Genomic DNA, 18,037 nt, shown 5'->3' on the forward strand with positions numbered 1-18,037 from the left:
CTGTGGCACATGGTTGCTGGCTCTGGCTTTGCCATGTGATGCTTGCTGCTGTTCCCGTCCTGCAGTGGCTTCTCATCCCGGCTCCCGCGGGCCGTGAGGAAGACACCTGTAGACACGTTTTGTCCATTGCAGGGTGTGCACGAGGGTGATGTTTGGGGTCTCTCCTCTCTTTCAGTCGATCGCCCTCCTGTGGAGCCCTCTCAGTACATCTCTGTCCCTCTGAAGCACCCTGACAAGATGGGGTTTGATGAAGTAAGGAGCCTGTTCTGGTGTTTATTGTCTTGTCTTCTCGCTCATCACCTGATCCTTAACGTCCCTTCCAGCTCAAACCATGCCGTGATTCTATGTTGTAGTCCAGCCAGCAAGAGAAGGCAGAAGTGAGGCTTGTCTTAGGGTGACTTTGTGATGTGTGTCCCATATCGCTGCCCTATGCCCAGAAATTAATTATTTTTCCCAAACCTGGTGGGGAAGGGGTGGTTGTGCCTTCTCTCAGAGGATATATTCTGAATGTCGAAACAGGCTGAAAAGCAGGTTAACTCCCCAGTTCTTCTGCTGTTTGTTCTGCATCTGATTCTGCAGAGCAGCTCGGCCTCCCTTCCATCTGTGACGGAAATTGGGCCTTTGGGAAAGCTCTCCAGCTTTCCAGTGGCAGGAGGGAAGGATTTCTCTCACCTGAGAGAGACATTGGAGAGCTGGGAGCAGGTGAGGCATCCAAGCCCCAGCTTGGGTACCCCCCAGGGGTTCAAACCATGCCTGGGGAGAAGGCTGGAGAAGGACCTGCCAGGCTTTGATTGCCTGGTGTCTGTGTTATTCCCAGAGCCAGCAGCCGCTGTGTGTGCAGCTGCCAGGGTGGCTCTGGGACCGAGGGAGTTGTGGGGATCAGGAGAGCCTTTGTCTTTTTGGTGTGCTCTGCTCCATCTGTTTGTGGGGCTCCTGAAGCTGAACCTGATCCAGCTGTGTGTCTTTGAGCATCTGTGTTTAGAGCACAGCTGGTCCAGGTTTTTTCTGTTGTCCTTTGTGTCTGCGCTTTATTTATCCAGTTTATTATTCTTTCATTTGTAGTGAGCTGGAATTCTTACTGCTTCTTACTGGGATGAGGATTTACTCCACAGGCTACAAGGCTATGCTTGTATCAGTCTACTTGGGACTGAAAAATATCCCTGAACCCTTGAGGGTTACCTGCAATGAGGGCTTCAGCCCTCAGGCTTCCACCAGTCCCTCGAGGCTTTGGATAGGGTCCTGCCCAGACATCTCTGCTCCCAGCCTTGACTCTCTGCTCTAGCAGGGATCACAGTGGATTTTCAGTGCCTGAAGTAATCACAAAAATCCTCTCTTTACCATGGCTTTGTACTTGGATGGTGGCCCCGCTGAAAACCCTAAATCCAGGCAGTGGCAGTGTTGTGGGTCAGTGCAGACTCATGTTACTCTGTTTGATACAGGATATTTAGGTTTGCTATAAACCTGAATATCCTGTATCTTTGGAAATTATAGACCAGGCTCTAACTGGTCTCCCCTCACTTTTCTTCGTCCTCAAAGAGCAAGTTTCCTCCATGAACATCCATAAAAAATAGTTGTTAGAGAAGCAGCCTCTACAGTTTCAACTCAAAACCAACTCCAGCTTTTTGACAAATTCTGAACAACATGGAATGAACACACATGTGGTATTTTCCAGTGGGGCTGCTGGAGAAAGGTGGATCAGGACTTCCCCTCTCCCTCCCCCCCAGCTGGGAGTCTGATGTCCTGATATCTTTCTCTTCTGCCCAGATTTTCATGATCAACCTGAAGCGTCGCAAGGACCGGCGAGATCGGATGCTGCGGACACTTTACGAGCAGGAGATTGCAGTGAAGGTAGTGGAGGCTGTGGATGGAAAGTGAGTTTTGGTTGGGCTTGAGGATGTTTTCAGAGTGGAATGTGCTTTACTGCTTCACAGCATGTCCTTGGATGCCCTGGCCTCCTTCCAGCCAGGCAAGGTTGGCTGGTGGGGAGTTGAACACCACTTGGATCTCCCTGACCATCTGTTTGGGGCAGTTCTGCTCCGTTTCTTTCTTCCTTTGCAATTAGTCAGTCTCTGTGAGAGAACCAGGGCACTGGGGTTCAGATTAAGGTCAAAATCAGGTTAAAATCTTACAGGTTTCTGTGAATGGAGCAATTAACTCCTGGGAATATTGTCCATCCTAGTGCTGCAGAGCTGTGGTGCTACAGCATTAACCCTGACACAGTCCTTTCCAAGCTTACTCTAAGGTCTGGAGCACAAGTCTTTTGAAGAGCAGCTGGGGGCACTCAGCCTGGAGAAAAGGAGGCTCAAGGGGGACCTTTTGGCTCTCCACAACTCCCTGACAAGAGGGGGCATCCAGGGAGGGGTCAGGTTCTGCTCCCAGGGAACAAGGGAGAGGACAAGAGGAAAAAGCCTCAAGCCATGCTGGGGAACGTTCAAGCGGGACAACTGGGAAAAATTTCTTCATGGAAAGGGTGGTCTGGCACAGGCTGCCCAGGGCAGTGGTAGAGGCCCCATCCCTGGGAGAAGGCTGGGTTAATGCTTAGATTCGAGGGTATTAGAGGTCTTTTCCAATCTTAATGATTCTGTGGTTCTAAGGCATTTTAAGACCATTTTATAATGAGGAATCAAGGCAGAAATTTTGAGTTCGTGAGTTGTGAAAAGGTCTCAAGGAGATGGGAGCCCACATGCCATCTAGTGGTCTTGGAGACTTGGGATCCCATCAAGGCCTCAGAAAATTAATCAAAGCCAAGCACCTGGCAAGTGGATGGTCCCAACAGGAAGTTTTTGGCAGAGTTAAAGATAATTGATGGTCCCATGAGAGGTCTTTGGCAGAGTTAAGGATACGATGTATCAGCTTGATTTAGAGATGTAAATCAAGAAGGTAATTTTCCTCTGTGTTTTTGAGCAAAGCAAGTGTAGGAATTTCTCAAGGTGTGGCTTTTCCCTGAACATCAGCAGCATTCCCCATGCCGTGCCCGTGTCTGGCTTGAATTGATTTATTCTTTTGCAATGGTGCTAGATACTCTCTGTTTCCCAGAGCACTGAACACGAGTCAGCTCAAAGCTCTCAGCATCGAAATGCTGCCGGGGTACCGGGACCCATATTCCTCCAGACCCCTGACCAGAGGAGAGATCGGCTGCTTCCTGAGCCACTACTACATCTGGAAGGAGGTGAGGATTTTGGGGTGCCTTGGGGGTCCTGCAGAAAGGCGCTGTCTCCTGGTGCATAGCCAGTCCTGGTGCAGAGCATCGGATTCAGCCCAGGTTTCTGGAAGCGTAGGATGGAACTGATTTCCTTGGATTGCAGGGGTCTTCTTGAATGCAGTGTTGACCTTTCACATCTCCCCTTTCCCCTTCCAGTAGCTAAAAGGGCTCCAAGAGAGCTGGAGAGGGACTTTGGACAAGGGATGGAGGGACAGGAGAAGGGGGAATGGCTTCCCACTGACATTGGGGGCAGGGTTAGATGGAGTATTGGGAAGAAGTTCTTCCCTGCAAGGGTGGTGAGGCTCTGGCACAGGGTGCCCAGAGCAGCTGTGGCTGCCCCATCCCTGGAAGTGTCCAAGGCCAGGTTGGATGGTGCTTGGAGCCACCTGGGATAGTGGAAGGTGTCCTTGCCCATGGCAGAGCTGGATGGGCTTTGAAGTCCCTTCCAACCCAAACCATTCTGGGATTCTGTGATTCATTTGCCCTCAGCTCTAAGTGGTTTTTATCAGAACATTTTCATTACTGTTTTTGCAATCCATGCAATATCCTGCCTGGGGCAAGTTTGCTTAGAAGAAAGGCAAAGTTTTGAAAAGCAAATGGGGTTAAAAAAACACTCCTGGTTTTTTTCCCCTAATTCTGCATCTGGACTGGAGCAAGTTCTAGTGACTTGGCATATCATGTATATGTCACAGAGTGGTTTTCCACCCTCCCTGCCTGCATGGTCTGGGAGGCAGTGCCAAGTCAGGGTCGCCTCAGTGATGGGGGCCACTGTGCTCATGTTGGAGCCCTCATGTTTCAGGTGGTGAGCAGGGGCCTGGAGAAGACACTCGTCATTGAGGACGATGTGCGCTTCGAGCACCAGTTCAAGAGGAAGCTCATGAAGCTGATGGACGACATCAAGCAAGCCCAGTTAGACTGGGAGCTTATGTAAGTTCCTGCTCCTCTGGGAGCTCCTGGGTGCATGAGGAGGTTGGCAGCACTTCTGGGGCGTGGCAGAGGTGCAGTTGATGCTGCAGTGCAGGGGACAGTGGCACAGACTTCTGGGTGGCTCTTCCCATCGGGACTGATCTGCCCTCTGGGGCAGCTGGTGCTGGGAGGCCCCATAGGCACCATCCCTGCCTGTGGTGGACAGTGTTGTTTGACCTCAGCTGTGTTGGAGATGCTGCTGTGACAGAAGAACCAGCAGAGCTCAGTCCTGAGCCTCAGGCTGTCACATTAGGTCCCTTAGGAAGCCTTTCACAGCTGTACCACCCACTGGGTTAGACTTGGATGTCTGGGAGTGGGGCAGGATAGAAATCTGTGAGCTGTGTCAGGCATTGCTTCTGGGATTGAACCTTTGCCCTACCCTGGCTGACATGAATAGCCTTGTCCTGATTGCTACGGATTCACTTTGGTTCCCATCTCCTTGATCTTTTTACCCCTGAAGCTACATTGGCCGGAAAAGGATGCAGGTGCAGGAGCCCGAGAGAGCCGTTCCCAATGTCCGGAACCTGGTGGAAGCTGATTACTCCTACTGGACCCTGGGGTATGCCATCTCCTTCCACGGGGCTCAGAAGCTCATCAGGGCTGAGCCCTTCAGCAAGATGCTGCCTGTGGATGAATTCCTGCCCATCATGTACAACAAGCACCCTGTGTAAGTCCCTCTATGGCTCAGGGGAACACAGGCTGGGTCTTGCTGACTGATCTTAAGCCAGATCTTGTTGGTAGCATGGTTGGTGGGGACTCCTTGTGGTGCTTGGTTGTGTCCTCCTGGCACAGGTCAAAGGAGGTGACGGGGGGGAATTGTCCCTGCCTGGGGCAGGGCTTGTGGGCTGGTTCTAAAGCACTTGGCTGTCTCTGGGTACAGGCTTTGGTTCTACGGGTGTGTGTGGTTGTAAGGACGTGTTTCCGGCTGTACCCCAGCACCTACTCCCACTCCCAGACCAATCTGCTCTTGGGATTTGCCATGTCTCCCAGGGACAAGCTTGGCACCAGTGAAGGTTCTGTTCTTGCTGATGGTGTTTCTCTCCTCCTTAGCACAAAGTACATGGAGTACTACGAGTCCAGAGACTTGAAGGCCTTTTCAGCAGAACCCCTTCTTGTTTACCCCACACACTACACGGGGCAGCCGGGCTACCTCAGTGACACAGAGACCTCCACCATCTGGGACAACGAGACCGTATCAACGGACTGGGACAGAACACACTCCTGGAAGTCCCGGCAGCAGGGCAAGATCCACAGCGACGCCCAGAACAAGGATGCCCTGCCCTCCCAGTCATCCTTTAACGTGCCATCATCCAGGGATGAGCTATGACTGCCTGCCTCCTCGGGACTCTGTTAACAGCTGAACCTGCCTCACACTTTAGCTTTTCACCCTTGAAAGTTGTAGAGCAGCTCTTCATGTGGTCTCCTTCACTCTGCTCCCAAGGGCCGTGTGTGGGATTGGGCCAGACACCTGCCTAGGCCGCCGAGGACAGGGTGGGACACCAAGGAGTAAGACGAACAAGTGTTCCAGATCTGAGCAAAAGCCCTGGCAAGCTTTTGTTAAAAGAAACCAGTCTGGAATGACATCGTTCCACACTTCCTCATGTAGAACACTGTATTTATAAAGATTAATATATAGAGGTGTACAAATGTCAGTACCTTTCGGGATGGCTGTACCTGGGCTGCTCCCTCACTGTTGCTCCTTGTAGGTCTGTAGGCTTTTACCTCCCTGTTTGCTGAGCATCTGGAGGATTTGGGTTTGTTTTCCAAAGGGATCCCTATCAGAATCAAGATGTTTCCCCAAAATGTTCAATGCGGGGGAGCAGTGCTCCTCTGTTGTGTCTTCTCCCTGTCACGCTCCTGTAAAAAAACAGTGCTGGCTTCCCCTCAGCTCATTTTTAATCTTGCTGCATCCCATCTGAACAGGCCTCAGGATTCAGAGCAGATGTCTTGGCATGTCTGAAGTCATGGAAGCCGTGCAAGTGGAGGTGGCTGGATTTATTTGTGTCTGCACTGCCTGAAGGGAATGCGGGCAGAGTTGGTCCATGTTGCATCCTGCTTCACCCACGCCTCAACTTAGTCCTTCAGGAAAACAAAACCCCACAGCCTATTGGCAGGCCTGTTTATTTATGCCATAAAAGCAGGTGTAGGAGTTTTGGGAACTTGAAATGTAAGAAGTTAGGTTACAAACTCTCCTTATAAAACCAAAAGAACCTACAGCAATGTTACTGTCTCAACAACCCGATACAATTGTGTGTTACAGGACGGAAAGGCGACTTGCCTGGATATTTTTTCATGTGAGGAGCAAACTTGTCTGTTTTTTGGATGAGTTCTGATGTTTTTGCTGTTGGCTCATATGCCAGCAGGATATGGTGTTTATTTTTTTTAAAAAAACCTTTCTCAGAGGCCAGGTGATCATGGACTACACTGCTTAGGGCAGCTGGCACAGACCCTGAGCTGCTGGGCAGTGGGAGGATTCCCTCCTGGAATTGCCATCTGGGGACTCACCTGCTGGCGGATCTGTGCATTGAGTATGTGTGGCTGGTGTTTTGGTTTTAATTTTTGTTTGTTTTGAATAATTACTGATCAATGTTGTGCTTTTTGCTACAGAAGACATGTTATTACCTGTCAGCCGGTCTGATAATACATAGAACCTGGTGCAAGATGAGTAGCTGTGTGTGTTCTTCATTGTGTGGGAGAGTCCTGGAGTGGTTTGGGTTGGAAGGCACCTCTAAAGGTCACTCAGTCCAAGCCCCTGCCATGGGCAGGGACACCTTTCACTTGACCAGGTTGCTCCAAGTCCCCTGCAGCCTGACCTTGAGTGTTAACTGGAGATTAATGGAAGTCCAGCTCAAGGGATTCTCCCATGGAGTCACTGGCTGTATAAAGGTGCCCATTCTGCAGTTCCCACCTGGAAGCCAAGTTCCTGCTGGTGTCCATGTGGGAGCAGGTGCCCACATGACCTGGTGAATATGGAGGTTGCTCACAATCCCTCTTGCTTCCTCTGCAGGTCTCTTGCTTCATGAGCCCACATGGCCTGTGTGAAGGACAGTGGAAATCCCAGAGGTGTTAGTGAGAAGCTCCTGCAGGAGCAGGGCTCCATGACCAGGTGAGCATTCAGCACCCAGGTGTCACTGTGGATACAAGAGCCACGTCTCTTCCACCCTCATGCTTTTTGTTCCATGACAGACCCACTTCAGTGCTTACAAGCTGCCTCTCCTTCCTTTCCCCTTGCCGGGGGATTTCCCTGTGTGTTGACGCATCATTTCCCTGCGTCAGCACAGGGTGCTCCTCACCAGCAAACAGAGTATGGATTAAAAAAAATACAAGATATTTGAGTTGTCCCTGTTTCGGTTTTTTAACTTCATTCAAATAATGAAAGATGGAAAAGGTCTCTGCATCACTTGCACGACCTTGAACTGGAGCTTCTGGGCTCCTTGGCCTCACTGCCAGCCCCGCAGCCATGGGAAGGCAGGGACGTGCACGTGAGGATGTGTCAGCCTGGAATAGAACTGCTGAGAAGTGGAGCTGGTTTGGGTGCTCAGGGACCCTGAGTTCGTTTTAACTGATTTCCTTAAGCAGAGTGGTAGTTTATGAAAAACAGGTTTACAGCAGGGCTGGGGTTTTTAGCGTGGGGATTTAGTGCATGTTTTTCCTTTTAGTTGACTTGGGAAATAAGTGGCACTGGGGGCTTGATGGTGGTTTCAGGGGAGGGGAACAGATAAAGGATATAGGAATTAAATGCCTGTGTCCATTTCAGAGCAGACAAGGCCTCAGTCTTGCTGATTGGTCCTTTACTCTGTGTGTGTGTGTGTTTATACATCCAAAATTCCCCATCTTTTGACATAAGCAAGACCTGGCTGATGCCAGTGGTTCTACCCATGTGACAAATGCTGTTCCCTGCCTGTGTTTCCAGTTCTTTGGCAGGTGCTGCCCAAGCTTTGCTCTCCCCAGAATCAAATGTGTTTTGGAAAATAGGAGCCACTTGAAACACCTCTGGATTTTTCTGGTATTTTTCCACTTTCCACGTACTTGTTTTTGTTACAGGTTGGGAAGGATGCCTGTGCACAAAAAACTTGTGATTGCAAAGCAAATTTCTTTTATTTTATTAGTTGCTGCAGCAAATAATACATACCAACCCCTGGATTCGTGAAGAGCTGCTGAGAAGGAGACGGAGCATGGTGCTCAGGCGGGAGGGGCAGGCAGGCAGGCAGGGCACCTTCAGGCCATCCCCTGGATGGAAACGGTGTGCATCTTGTCCTTCTCTCCCCTTCCTCCCTAGAACCACACCTTAGACCTCCTCCTCTGCACTGGAATTTTTTCAGTTACAATGGCATCTCACAGGTGACCAGTGTGTGAGATGAGGCCACAATGACTCATGATACCCCCTCCATGCCAATATCAGCTCCACTGTGCATTGTTCCTCTTTCACAGGTTAAGTTCCTATAGATTGACCAATACATTGTTTCTCTTTAAGGGTCAAGGTCCCACCATTAAACAGTAAACTGTTCTTCATTATCTTGTTGACATGCACAACCATGGGCCAAATATGGCAGGGCCTTAGGCACAACTTGGGTCCCTGAGACAACTTGATTTTTTTTTTGACTCAGCTAATGGGTTTCAAAACTGAGGAGGAGTACCAGCTTTGAACCAGCCTTCTGGCAAGTTCTTCACAAGGCAGGCCCTGTGGTGGCAGGCCCTAAAAATGATTAATTGCAGTAAGACTGCTTGGAGCCCACCAGCTTGGTCTTTGCTTTGGGTTAGGGATGGAAAAGTGCTGTTGTGCTCTCAATATGGCATATGGAATTCCAAGTTCACCAATGGATTGTATTGATCCTGAAGGAAATGGAGTAAGATTGTAGTGTTGGGTTTTGTGGCCTGAAGCAGTTTAAGAATCAGATTCAGGTACGCTTTGTTTTGTCTTCCTTCGTATAACATGAGAGGCCTTTAAGTAGCCATGGCAGCTGTAGTTCAGGGAGTGAGTGTGAGACTTTTGGGCAGCTTTAAGAGCCTCATGCTGAAGTGATTTGTGAAATGGCAGAAGGGGCTGTAGTGTGTAAACTGTTTATCTCAATGTTTGTATTTTATGCAGGGAGGGAAAAACACAACAAGGTAATGACTGGGAGAGCAGGAGGAAAAAACACCACGATTGAGACAATGGGGAGAAATAGATACACTCAAAAGCACTTCTGTTGTATTATCTAGCCTCAGAAGTCCTTCAGTGGCCCAAGAGAGAATGATTTCATGCAGAAGCTGTAAAATTGGTGTGCAATCTAAATTACCCAGTTATGGAAATCTTTAAGCTGAAACCTCATGAAATAGCACAAAATATCCCTATCTCTCACAGGCTCTGTGCATGGCTGATGCACTGGGAGGGCTTTGGCTTTGCTGTTGAGAAGTTAAACAGTAGAAGTGGAGAAGTTGAAGATTTCTTCAAGTGACCGCAAGGGAAGTGGAGTGAGGTGCTTTTACATATCTGACATAGACTAATAAAAGGAAATTGACCAATTCCAGGCAAATATTAATGAAAAACAATTTATATACTTATCATATAAAGATTACAGGTAAGCAGTTAAAAACGTAACATATATAAACATTTGGAAAGTGTAATTTTAAAATCCAGAACATTCACGTTTCAGCTTAACACTGCTATACACCCTCTGAGTAAGCAGTACTATATACATTAGGAGCTATGCTATGTACACAAGGAACTGCACTGTACAGACACCAAAAGCAGAGAAAACTTAATTTCTAGTCTTGCCATAACTCTGGGCAAAGGTTAAGGCTCAGTAACAACTCCCCCTCTGTCACCCTCCAAACAAACATACAACAGGAATTCATTAATTGTTCAGATTACAACCTACACCAGGCTTGTGGGACCTACCGTAGGTCTCTTGGATGTACAATATACCTACAGTCAGTCTGTTTTACCTACCTGTAAACAGAAGTGATACATCCAACTGCAGTGTAAAATTTACCTGAGCCCAGTTTTGCAAATTAGTGGCACAGAACTGGGGGGGAAAGGCCCAGGCATGGATAAAACTCTATTTTAACGAATGATCATTAACAGTCCTAAACTATCTGTTTGGATAATAACTCCTAGATCTGCACAGGGGTGCACAGTGCTACCACCAGAACCAGAAATACTGTATCTATTTCATGTGTCTTAAATCAGGGCTGCTTACAATCCAGCGTCTTACTTATGGCTTTTAAAAAAGGTTCAAAGTTCACCTCCTGCAGAGGAATTGCACATTGGGAGGAGGTCCATCCATCACATGGGAGTGCACACAAAAGGCATCGAGTTCTGGTCCATGGCTTAACCAAGTCCAACAGAAACCACCCTATCGTGACATTAAGATCTCCATCCAACACAAAGTAGTGTTTGTGTGTCCCATTCATGATGTTCATGCAAAGGCAAGTGCAGTTCATTCATTTTAAAGTTCTTTGGAAAAGATCCAAAAGGGGTCATTCTCTGGTGCAGAAGAAGTCCAAAAAGTTTCCAGCTGGTTTAGGCAGACATGTACTCAGAACTTGCTTCAGTTCTATAAAAATAAATTCAGATGATCTTCTTCTCTATAATACTGGCACGAAGGAGACTCTTTTCTCACAAGAGTTGGCTCGTCAGGTGTCCTCAAGACAAATGTGGCAGTCTGGAGCCTTTGCACCAGGGCTGCCCATTGCTCCAATCGCACATTTTCAACAGGAAATGACAGATTCCCCATAACGCAGGAGGGCAGTGCAGGTGCAGCCTCAGCCAACCAGCTCTACCTTCTTCCGCAGGATGAAGTCGAAGTTCACGTGGCTGTTCATGCCATAGAAGACGTTGGCATCGCGAGGGAACACCAGCTCTGCAGAACAGGGCCAGAGCAACATTAGTGGGGAGGGCTGCACGGCTGCAGGAAAGCTGGGAGAGGACAGGGAGCAGGATGGCATGGGCAGGGCCCTCTCCCTGTTCTGCCAGAGTGGCATCGGGAGCAGCTTCCTGCAGGAAAGGGAGCAGGGCAGGACGGGGAGGCCGGGCCCAGGCCATGCTCACCTTGGCAAGAGGCTGTGGCAGCCTCTCCTGGAGAAGGCTGATGATGGGTGGGATCCAAGGGCCTAGTCCCAGGGAGGCAGGACATCCCCCCCACCCCCAATCCTGTGGTCACTCTATGGCTGCATGGCACACATGAGGTCTGCCTGGCAGCCCAGGAGCTGGCTCTGCCTGTGGGAAGGGGGCTGTGCTGACAGAAACTACCTCTGAGTGGCCAGGGGGACCTCACTGGCAGCTGTGACCTGTCCATGGCATTTCTAATGCTTCCCATTTTACTCTTTCCTTTGAAATCCAACAGAACTTTCCAGGCAGCAGCAGAGTTCTGCTTCCCTACCTTTGTCCTCAGAGATGACCTGCACAAGCTCGTAATCTTCAACTGCATCAGACTCGAGGTTGTGCTTCAGCAAGGCTCGCTGTGTGACATCAGGGATTCTGTCTTGGTTGGTTATCTGGAAAGATAAGTTGCAATGAGAGATTCTTCTCATTCACTCTTGTAATTTAATAATTAGTGAAAACCTGACTGCTTGATCTTAGAAGAGATGTCAGAGAACTGAAAAAACCACAGTGGGTCAGTAACAAAGGGGCAGGCACTGACAGATACTAAACTTAGTATTTATGACATTTGGAGGTGTGGCTTTTTAGTTCAAGCTGACAGATACGGTACTAGAAGAGACAGCAGTAAATCCCAGTGTCTGTTCCCTTTGAGAGACCTCATTCTCACCAGCCACAAAAGCCCCTTGAATAGCTGCCCTAACTGCTATTTGCAGGCTCCTGTGCAAAGCACTTCCTTGGACATCCTGCAGAGCTTTCTGGCCTTGTAGCTGGGTTTGCTGTGTGCTGTGGAAGTGCATCTGGAGTAGACACAGGGCTCCTCCAGAGCCTCCTGCAGTCTCCCCAGGAGCCAAATCCGTCAGGCTCTCAGGGAACAACTGGCTGGATTTGGGGAGGTGAGACCATTAAAATCAGGAACTAAAGGTGCTGAGAACCATGTTTGTTCTCCCCGGCAGGCCCTGAGGGTCCCCAGCTGAGCTGAGCCACATCACCCATGGTCCAGCACCAGTGGCAGTATCAGGATGTCTGAATAAGCAGAGAGGGAAATGCCTGAATTCTGGAGCTGCTGGTCTGGCGAGAGGAGGGAGATTCTCCCTTCTTCACAGGGAAAAGCTGCAGAATTAAAGGGTGTGTCAGTTCCTGCCCCTGCAGCTCCCTGTCTCCAGAAACCAGCTCCTGGGGAAAGCTGCTCCAGGAAAAACATGGCATCATCTTATGTCAAAACCTGAATGTGCTCACAGTGCTTCACCTGGAGCTTTTTGATAAAACACAGACTTCAATTTCCAGACTAGATACTTCCTCAAAGCTGTTTTCAAACATCTCATTCCTACTAGGCTCCACACATGCTGCATTGGCACCATGTGCCATTTTCCCTTTCCAGCCAGGTTTGATGAGCCAGCTCAGTGAAGGGGTGTTCTCAATGCAGTGATAGGTTCAGTCACCCGCCATGGACACACCTGCCAAGCCCAGGGCTGTGCCACTCACCAGGATGCTCTTGTAGACACTGGCGTGGAGCCCATCCATGCTGACCCGGATGATGCATGAGCCACCACTCTGCCGGTTGTACACGGGCAGCTCTTTGGGGGCGCTGCTCAGCACCGAGCCCAAGTCCCTGGTGGGGATGGAGCCACTGTCCGAGCCTGAGCCAGGGTCAAAGATGGAGCCCTTGCTGGAGTCCAAGGCCTTGCTGGAGTCTGAGCCCTTGTTGGAGATTGAGCCCTTGTCAGAGCTGATGGAGCCCTTGTCGGAGTCATAGCCCTTGTCAGAGCCCACAGAGCTCTTGTCGTCATTGGAGGCCAGCAGGAATGAGGGTAAAGATGACACCCCTGAGGAAGGTGTGCTCGTGGAAGAGTCAGGAGAACAGGAGGATAAGGGGTATCCAGAGATCTGCACAACAGAAAGGAAAGTGCTGTCACAAAGGAGACATTTGGTATGTCTGGGTGTGTCATTGTGCCAGAAGAACGGGAGAAAGCAGACGGCACAGACAAAACCTCAGTCACCCACACTCCTTGTCTCCAGGAAAACTGAACTTCACTTGATTGATTTCAGCATTTTAATGACAATTTCTGTGCTGCTGGGGTTGCTCTGGCCTCGCAGTACGAGCTGTCCAGGAGGTGGCAGCAGATCCAAGGAACAGCACGAGGTCCTAGGAGCTGGGACCCGCTGGGAAGGAGCAGAGGGTGTCACAGGCACTCCTGCTTCCACAAGTGGAAATACACCACTCCCTTGCTGCCATTCTCCTTGAAACTGCCCCCTTCCTTCCCCTGCTCAGCGTTTTCCTTTCTCTCCCTCTGCCTTGCTCGAAAGCTTCCTGACAGGAACAAACCCACTGTAAGAGGCAACACAGAACATTATTTAAGAGTCCTGACTGGATTACTTCCATTTTTTCACATTTCTCTCTCCATTCCACTAAAAGCAATGCTCTAGTCAAGGCCAAGAGCCTTGGGCAAGTGTCTTGGGGCTGCCTGCGGCATACAGAGGCCTCAGCTGTACCTTTTTCAGAGGGTCCTCAGGGCTAGAGACGGGAGTCACACACACATCCTCAGTTTCAGAGTGATTAAACTCACACGATGAAACACTGGCTGAATCCGTGCTTTCCCCAGAGCTCCCTCCTACAGGAGAGCTCTTTGGGGGTTGCTCTTTGGGTGGGGTGAACACATCAGTGCCCAGAAAAAGTCTAGTATAGAAAGAAAGCATAAAAGCCAGTAAGTGAGAGCTGGGCTGAGCAAAGTTGTCCCTTGGTTCAGAACTCTTACATTCTGGAGTTTTTTCCTCTCTGGAGTGGCCTATTGTTTTAATTTCCTCTGTGGTATTTATACAGGCTTTGTTACAGGCTAACACTACACCTTCTTGACCCAGAGTGCCCACAGCTGCAAGGCCACAACCAGCTCATGCTTCACTAGAACAACACTCCCCTTCGGTCTCTTCACATTTTCAGGCTCATTTAATAGACTTCAAAGGGCAAATTCGCCCTGTTGCCAATTCCTGACCTCTATCAGGGTGCCACAGGTACCAGGTTCTCTCTAGAAGGCTGGAGATGCACACAATAAAGAGATCATAAAGTGTAAATTAAAGGCTCTCCCTCTCCGACACTCATTTCTAAATGCAGGTCAAGTGACCTGAAAGGAGTGCCAAAGGAAACAAGCTGGTCTGACCCACCAAGTGGAGGAGCAGGGAGCATCAGCATGCACTTAATGATTTCATACAGCTTACAGAGGTGTCACTCACTGCTTTTCTACAGTATTCATTTGCAAAACACATTCAGAGTGCAGATATTTTTACTTCAGTCTTTGAACTCTGCTTTATTCCATGCAGCTTTCCCTGCATTCCTGCTAGCCTCTTGTTTCTCATATCTAGCTGCATGGCCTTGTCCTCTTCCCACCTCCTGTTTGAATCTTTGTGGTATTATACCAAATTAGACCACATCCCCATGATTTTTTTTCCTTCTCCAGCTGGAAGGCAGATTGTTTCCACTATCAAATGCCTTTTTGCTAACCTCAATTTTCATACTAAAATCCTGCAAGGAATTTTTGCATGTCTATAGCAATTTAGACTAATAATAGATGAGACTCATTTATTCTGTTTTGCTGCTGCATTCAGGGAAGTTATTACACAATAGGTACTGAATTATAATCCAGCACTAAAATGATTCCTTTTTTTGACACCATAGGAAGGATTCTGTATTCTAGTCTCTTTTCTAATTAATAATCCTCATGACTACTTCTAACAACACAAAGGAACCGCTTCAGCCACAAGGCTGCATTGCTCCTTAAAAGCAATGCAGGGGTGTGGATCCCCAGCCAGGTTTTGCAGCTGATGAAATGAGCGCTGCTTGTTTGAGTTATCCAGGTCCATATTCCCACTCCAACCCCCTCTGCCCCATCATACTCACGTGCTGATCCTCTTCACCATGCTTTTCTGGGATTTTGGAGACAGGATGTTGGTATCAGCAGCTGCTTCAGCCTCACGTGAGAGTTTGTAACTGCAGGGCAGAGGGCAGCAGGCGAATATTTGCAGACAATATACATCAGATGCTGTACATCTCACAGCAGCAACATTCAAGAAATCCAAGAACCCTTCAGTTATTCCCTCCTCATAGAAGGTTGCAGCCCCACAAAGAGGAACACTGTCCTGCCCGCATTTTACCAGGCCCAAGGGGATATTTCACCTCTTTATAATTGTTTTTAAAACTAGTGCTCTCCAGTGTTTGTATGTCCCTGCCATGACCTGCCCAGGTGTGGGGAGGGGGCGAGAACAGAGGTTTGCCAGCTGCATTGAGGACCTACCTCTCCTCCTCTGTTAAGTGTCGCTGCCTCCTGAACCACTGGATGAATTTCTGGTCTGGTATCAAGCAATAGCTGTTGCATGAAGATTGCAGGAGCTTGATTTGGGCAATGACTTCAAATTCCTAAGACAAGAAATAATCAAACAGAAAGTCTAATTAGAAAACAAGATGATATTCATTTGTACTCTGAAATCATACAACAAGGGACCCAGGACAAACTTAGCTTGATGTGAAGTTCAGTTTCAGTTGAGTAACTATTTCAAGAACCAGTTTTCTAACAATAAAGGTGGGGTTTTTTTCCTAGGATTCATAATGTGCACTCACACTTGCTCCAGAGGAACATAAAATGCTACCCCTTTAAGGCAAGTGACCAGAGTGTGCTGCTCTTCTGTAACTGCATTTGTTCACACACTTTGCCAGAATAACCCTGGATTGTGTAGGGCAGGTTATTGAGCAGTTAAGGGCAGGAAATGGCTCCATCACAGCCAAGTTCAGGTCTGCTTTCAAGCCCCAGGATGGAGATGTGGCCTGACTTCATTCAGCCCAAGGTAACCCCAGCACCTTTACTCCTACAGGACATTACTTATCTCTGACCAACAAGGATGAGACTGAGAGACTGACAGCATTTATTTCTCAGTCCTCTGTACTTTGTTTGCTCTCTGCAGCCTTTTACCTACAAAGAGTTTCCTGCAGGAGAAGGAAGATATTTACTAACTGCATGTTCTGGAAAGCAAAGGTCTCCTGCCACCAGGTCTGGTTCAGCTGCTAAAGATAAATGGCCTTGCCCAAAGGATATCAATAAACCAAAAATCACAGAACATTCAACTTACCCTTCGTCTTTTCTCAAAATTGATCAGGCCACCCTGTTGGAAGGAAAGAGAAGGGATCAGAGAAGACCCAGGCTTGTACCTTGAGATAAATGCACTCAAATTCACACAAGTTCTGGTTAATAACACTGCATATTGTTTCCTTTTTCTCTTTGAAAACATATTTTAAGAGCTGCAGAAGGAGAAGATATAGAAACAGATAAACTCATTTGGGGAGGCAGGGAGGGTATTTAGCATTCCAAAATTGCCCCAAATTACCTCAACATAGTCCTGAAGGGCTGTGTCGAGCATGATGAGATCAGTCAGGAAGGTGCCAAGGTATGGGACCGTGCCTTGCATCACTCCCTGCAAGTGAGCAGAGTAATGCTGGATAAATTAACTGAAAAATGAGAATAATTAGAATTCCAGAACACTCCTGTGTAAGAAGATGAAATTAAAGTAATCTGCTTAACCAAGCAGCAGTCTTACAATGATGTTTTCTTTCATTACATCATTCTCATTAGATAATCTAGAATTTAAATCCAATTCCAGTGAGACCAGGATGCTCGCACAGGTATCACCCAGTGGTTTTGTATCACAGTATTGCCCCATTGATTCCCAACAGTGGGTCCCCCAGGAAACCCTGCCTGTGGGAGAAGCACTGAGGACCAGGAACAGGGTCCCTCTGTCACCTGCTGCAAGAGGCGAAGCTGAGGAATGGTCCTGGCCAGCCTGTAGGAGCAGTTTCTGCTTCATCCCCGTGGATTTTTACTTGATGATGGCTGATTATACCTTGTGATAGTGAAGTCAAATCAAGCCACAGTTTTTTTCTCTCTCCAAGAAGTGACCATCTTCCCCAGCCATTCACTGCATTTTAGTGCTAATTATTCACACTTTAAACTTCTAGACTGCCACCACTTGCAGAGTTCGGGCTGGCTCTACACTTGTGAAGGAAACACTTGTTTCTACCATCCAAAAGGATCTGTATTTTTTCCAGTCAAACAAATACACAGACAAAAATCATATTCAGCACTTTTGCCTCCCTATCCCAGATTTCTCTCCTCCCATCCTTTTAGATCTTTGCCAGCTTTGAGACAAAAACAATTTTCGCCAACAGACTGGAACCCAGACACATTTTACAAAGCAATCTCTGTAGAAGCCTGTGCAATTTTCAAGCTGGTATGTCAGAAGCTTCATGAGCTTGTTTGAAAGTAAATGAGACTTCTGCTCTGCCAGAGTTAATTTTTTTCATCACAAGAACTCCAGTATTTACAGCAGCACATATTTTACTACATGGAAATTGTGTTTCTCTCTAAAGTGTAACAAGAGTAGATAATGGAACTCTTTCTTGTAGGACGGAAACAAGACAGCTGGAAGTGATGACCACATGTTTATATCCATCAATCATCTCCTGCCTACTCACTCTGGTGAAGACCTTTCTAGATTTTGCTTCTTACAGAATTGACCAATTAGGGTTAATCATGGTACCAGTTCAAAAAGGGGAGAAAACCCCCCAAACACACCTTGGTTTTTTGAAGTTGCAGTCGCTTCTGTGACTTTTTCTGATTTTCTTTCTCACTGCTGTCCAGATTCGCAAATTTGGATGTTGCTTCCTGTGAGGTAGAAGAGAATTAAAGGCAGTTAATGGAGGATCCAAGTGGTAAACTAGCAACTACATGCATGTAAAATAATAAGTA

The 18,037-nt window shown here is 48.1% G+C and overlaps 2 protein-coding genes across 2 annotated transcripts in view; one reads left to right on the forward strand and one right to left on the reverse strand.

Annotated features, from left to right (window-relative positions):
* The window catches only part of COLGALT2 (collagen beta(1-O)galactosyltransferase 2), a gene marked incomplete at its 5' end in the record, with an annotated part of 48,376 nt that extends 41,672 nt beyond the window's left edge, over window positions 1-6,704 (forward strand). Inside the window, 6 exons of the mRNA XM_082286968.1 lie at window positions 176-252; window positions 1,765-1,871; window positions 3,037-3,169; window positions 4,002-4,129; window positions 4,629-4,835; window positions 5,219-6,704. Of these exons, the coding sequence (XP_082143094.1) occupies window positions 176-252; window positions 1,765-1,871; window positions 3,037-3,169; window positions 4,002-4,129; window positions 4,629-4,835; window positions 5,219-5,495 (929 nt within the window). The 3' untranslated portion in view covers window positions 5,496-6,704. The remainder of the gene's footprint in view (window positions 1-175; window positions 253-1,764; window positions 1,872-3,036; window positions 3,170-4,001; window positions 4,130-4,628; window positions 4,836-5,218) is intronic.
* A 2,982-nt stretch (window positions 6,705-9,686) lies between these two features.
* The window catches only part of RGL1 (ral guanine nucleotide dissociation stimulator like 1), a 55,792-nt gene continuing 47,441 nt past the window's right edge, over window positions 9,687-18,037 (reverse strand). The window contains exons 10-18 of the mRNA XM_082286935.1: window positions 17,864-17,953; window positions 16,620-16,706; window positions 16,365-16,397; window positions 15,536-15,657; window positions 15,142-15,231; window positions 13,743-13,926; window positions 12,735-13,136; window positions 11,533-11,647; window positions 9,687-11,013 (exon numbers count right to left, since the gene is read on the reverse strand). Coding sequence (XP_082143061.1) covers window positions 10,916-11,013; window positions 11,533-11,647; window positions 12,735-13,136; window positions 13,743-13,926; window positions 15,142-15,231; window positions 15,536-15,657; window positions 16,365-16,397; window positions 16,620-16,706; window positions 17,864-17,953 — 1,221 coding nt within the window. The 3' untranslated portion in view covers window positions 9,687-10,915. The remainder of the gene's footprint in view (window positions 11,014-11,532; window positions 11,648-12,734; window positions 13,137-13,742; window positions 13,927-15,141; window positions 15,232-15,535; window positions 15,658-16,364; window positions 16,398-16,619; window positions 16,707-17,863; window positions 17,954-18,037) is intronic.

The sequence above is a fragment of the Coloeus monedula genome (assembly GCF_965178545.1).
Source record: "Coloeus monedula genome assembly, chromosome: 9".
NCBI classification, from domain to species: Eukaryota; Metazoa; Chordata; class Aves; order Passeriformes; family Corvidae; genus Coloeus; species Coloeus monedula.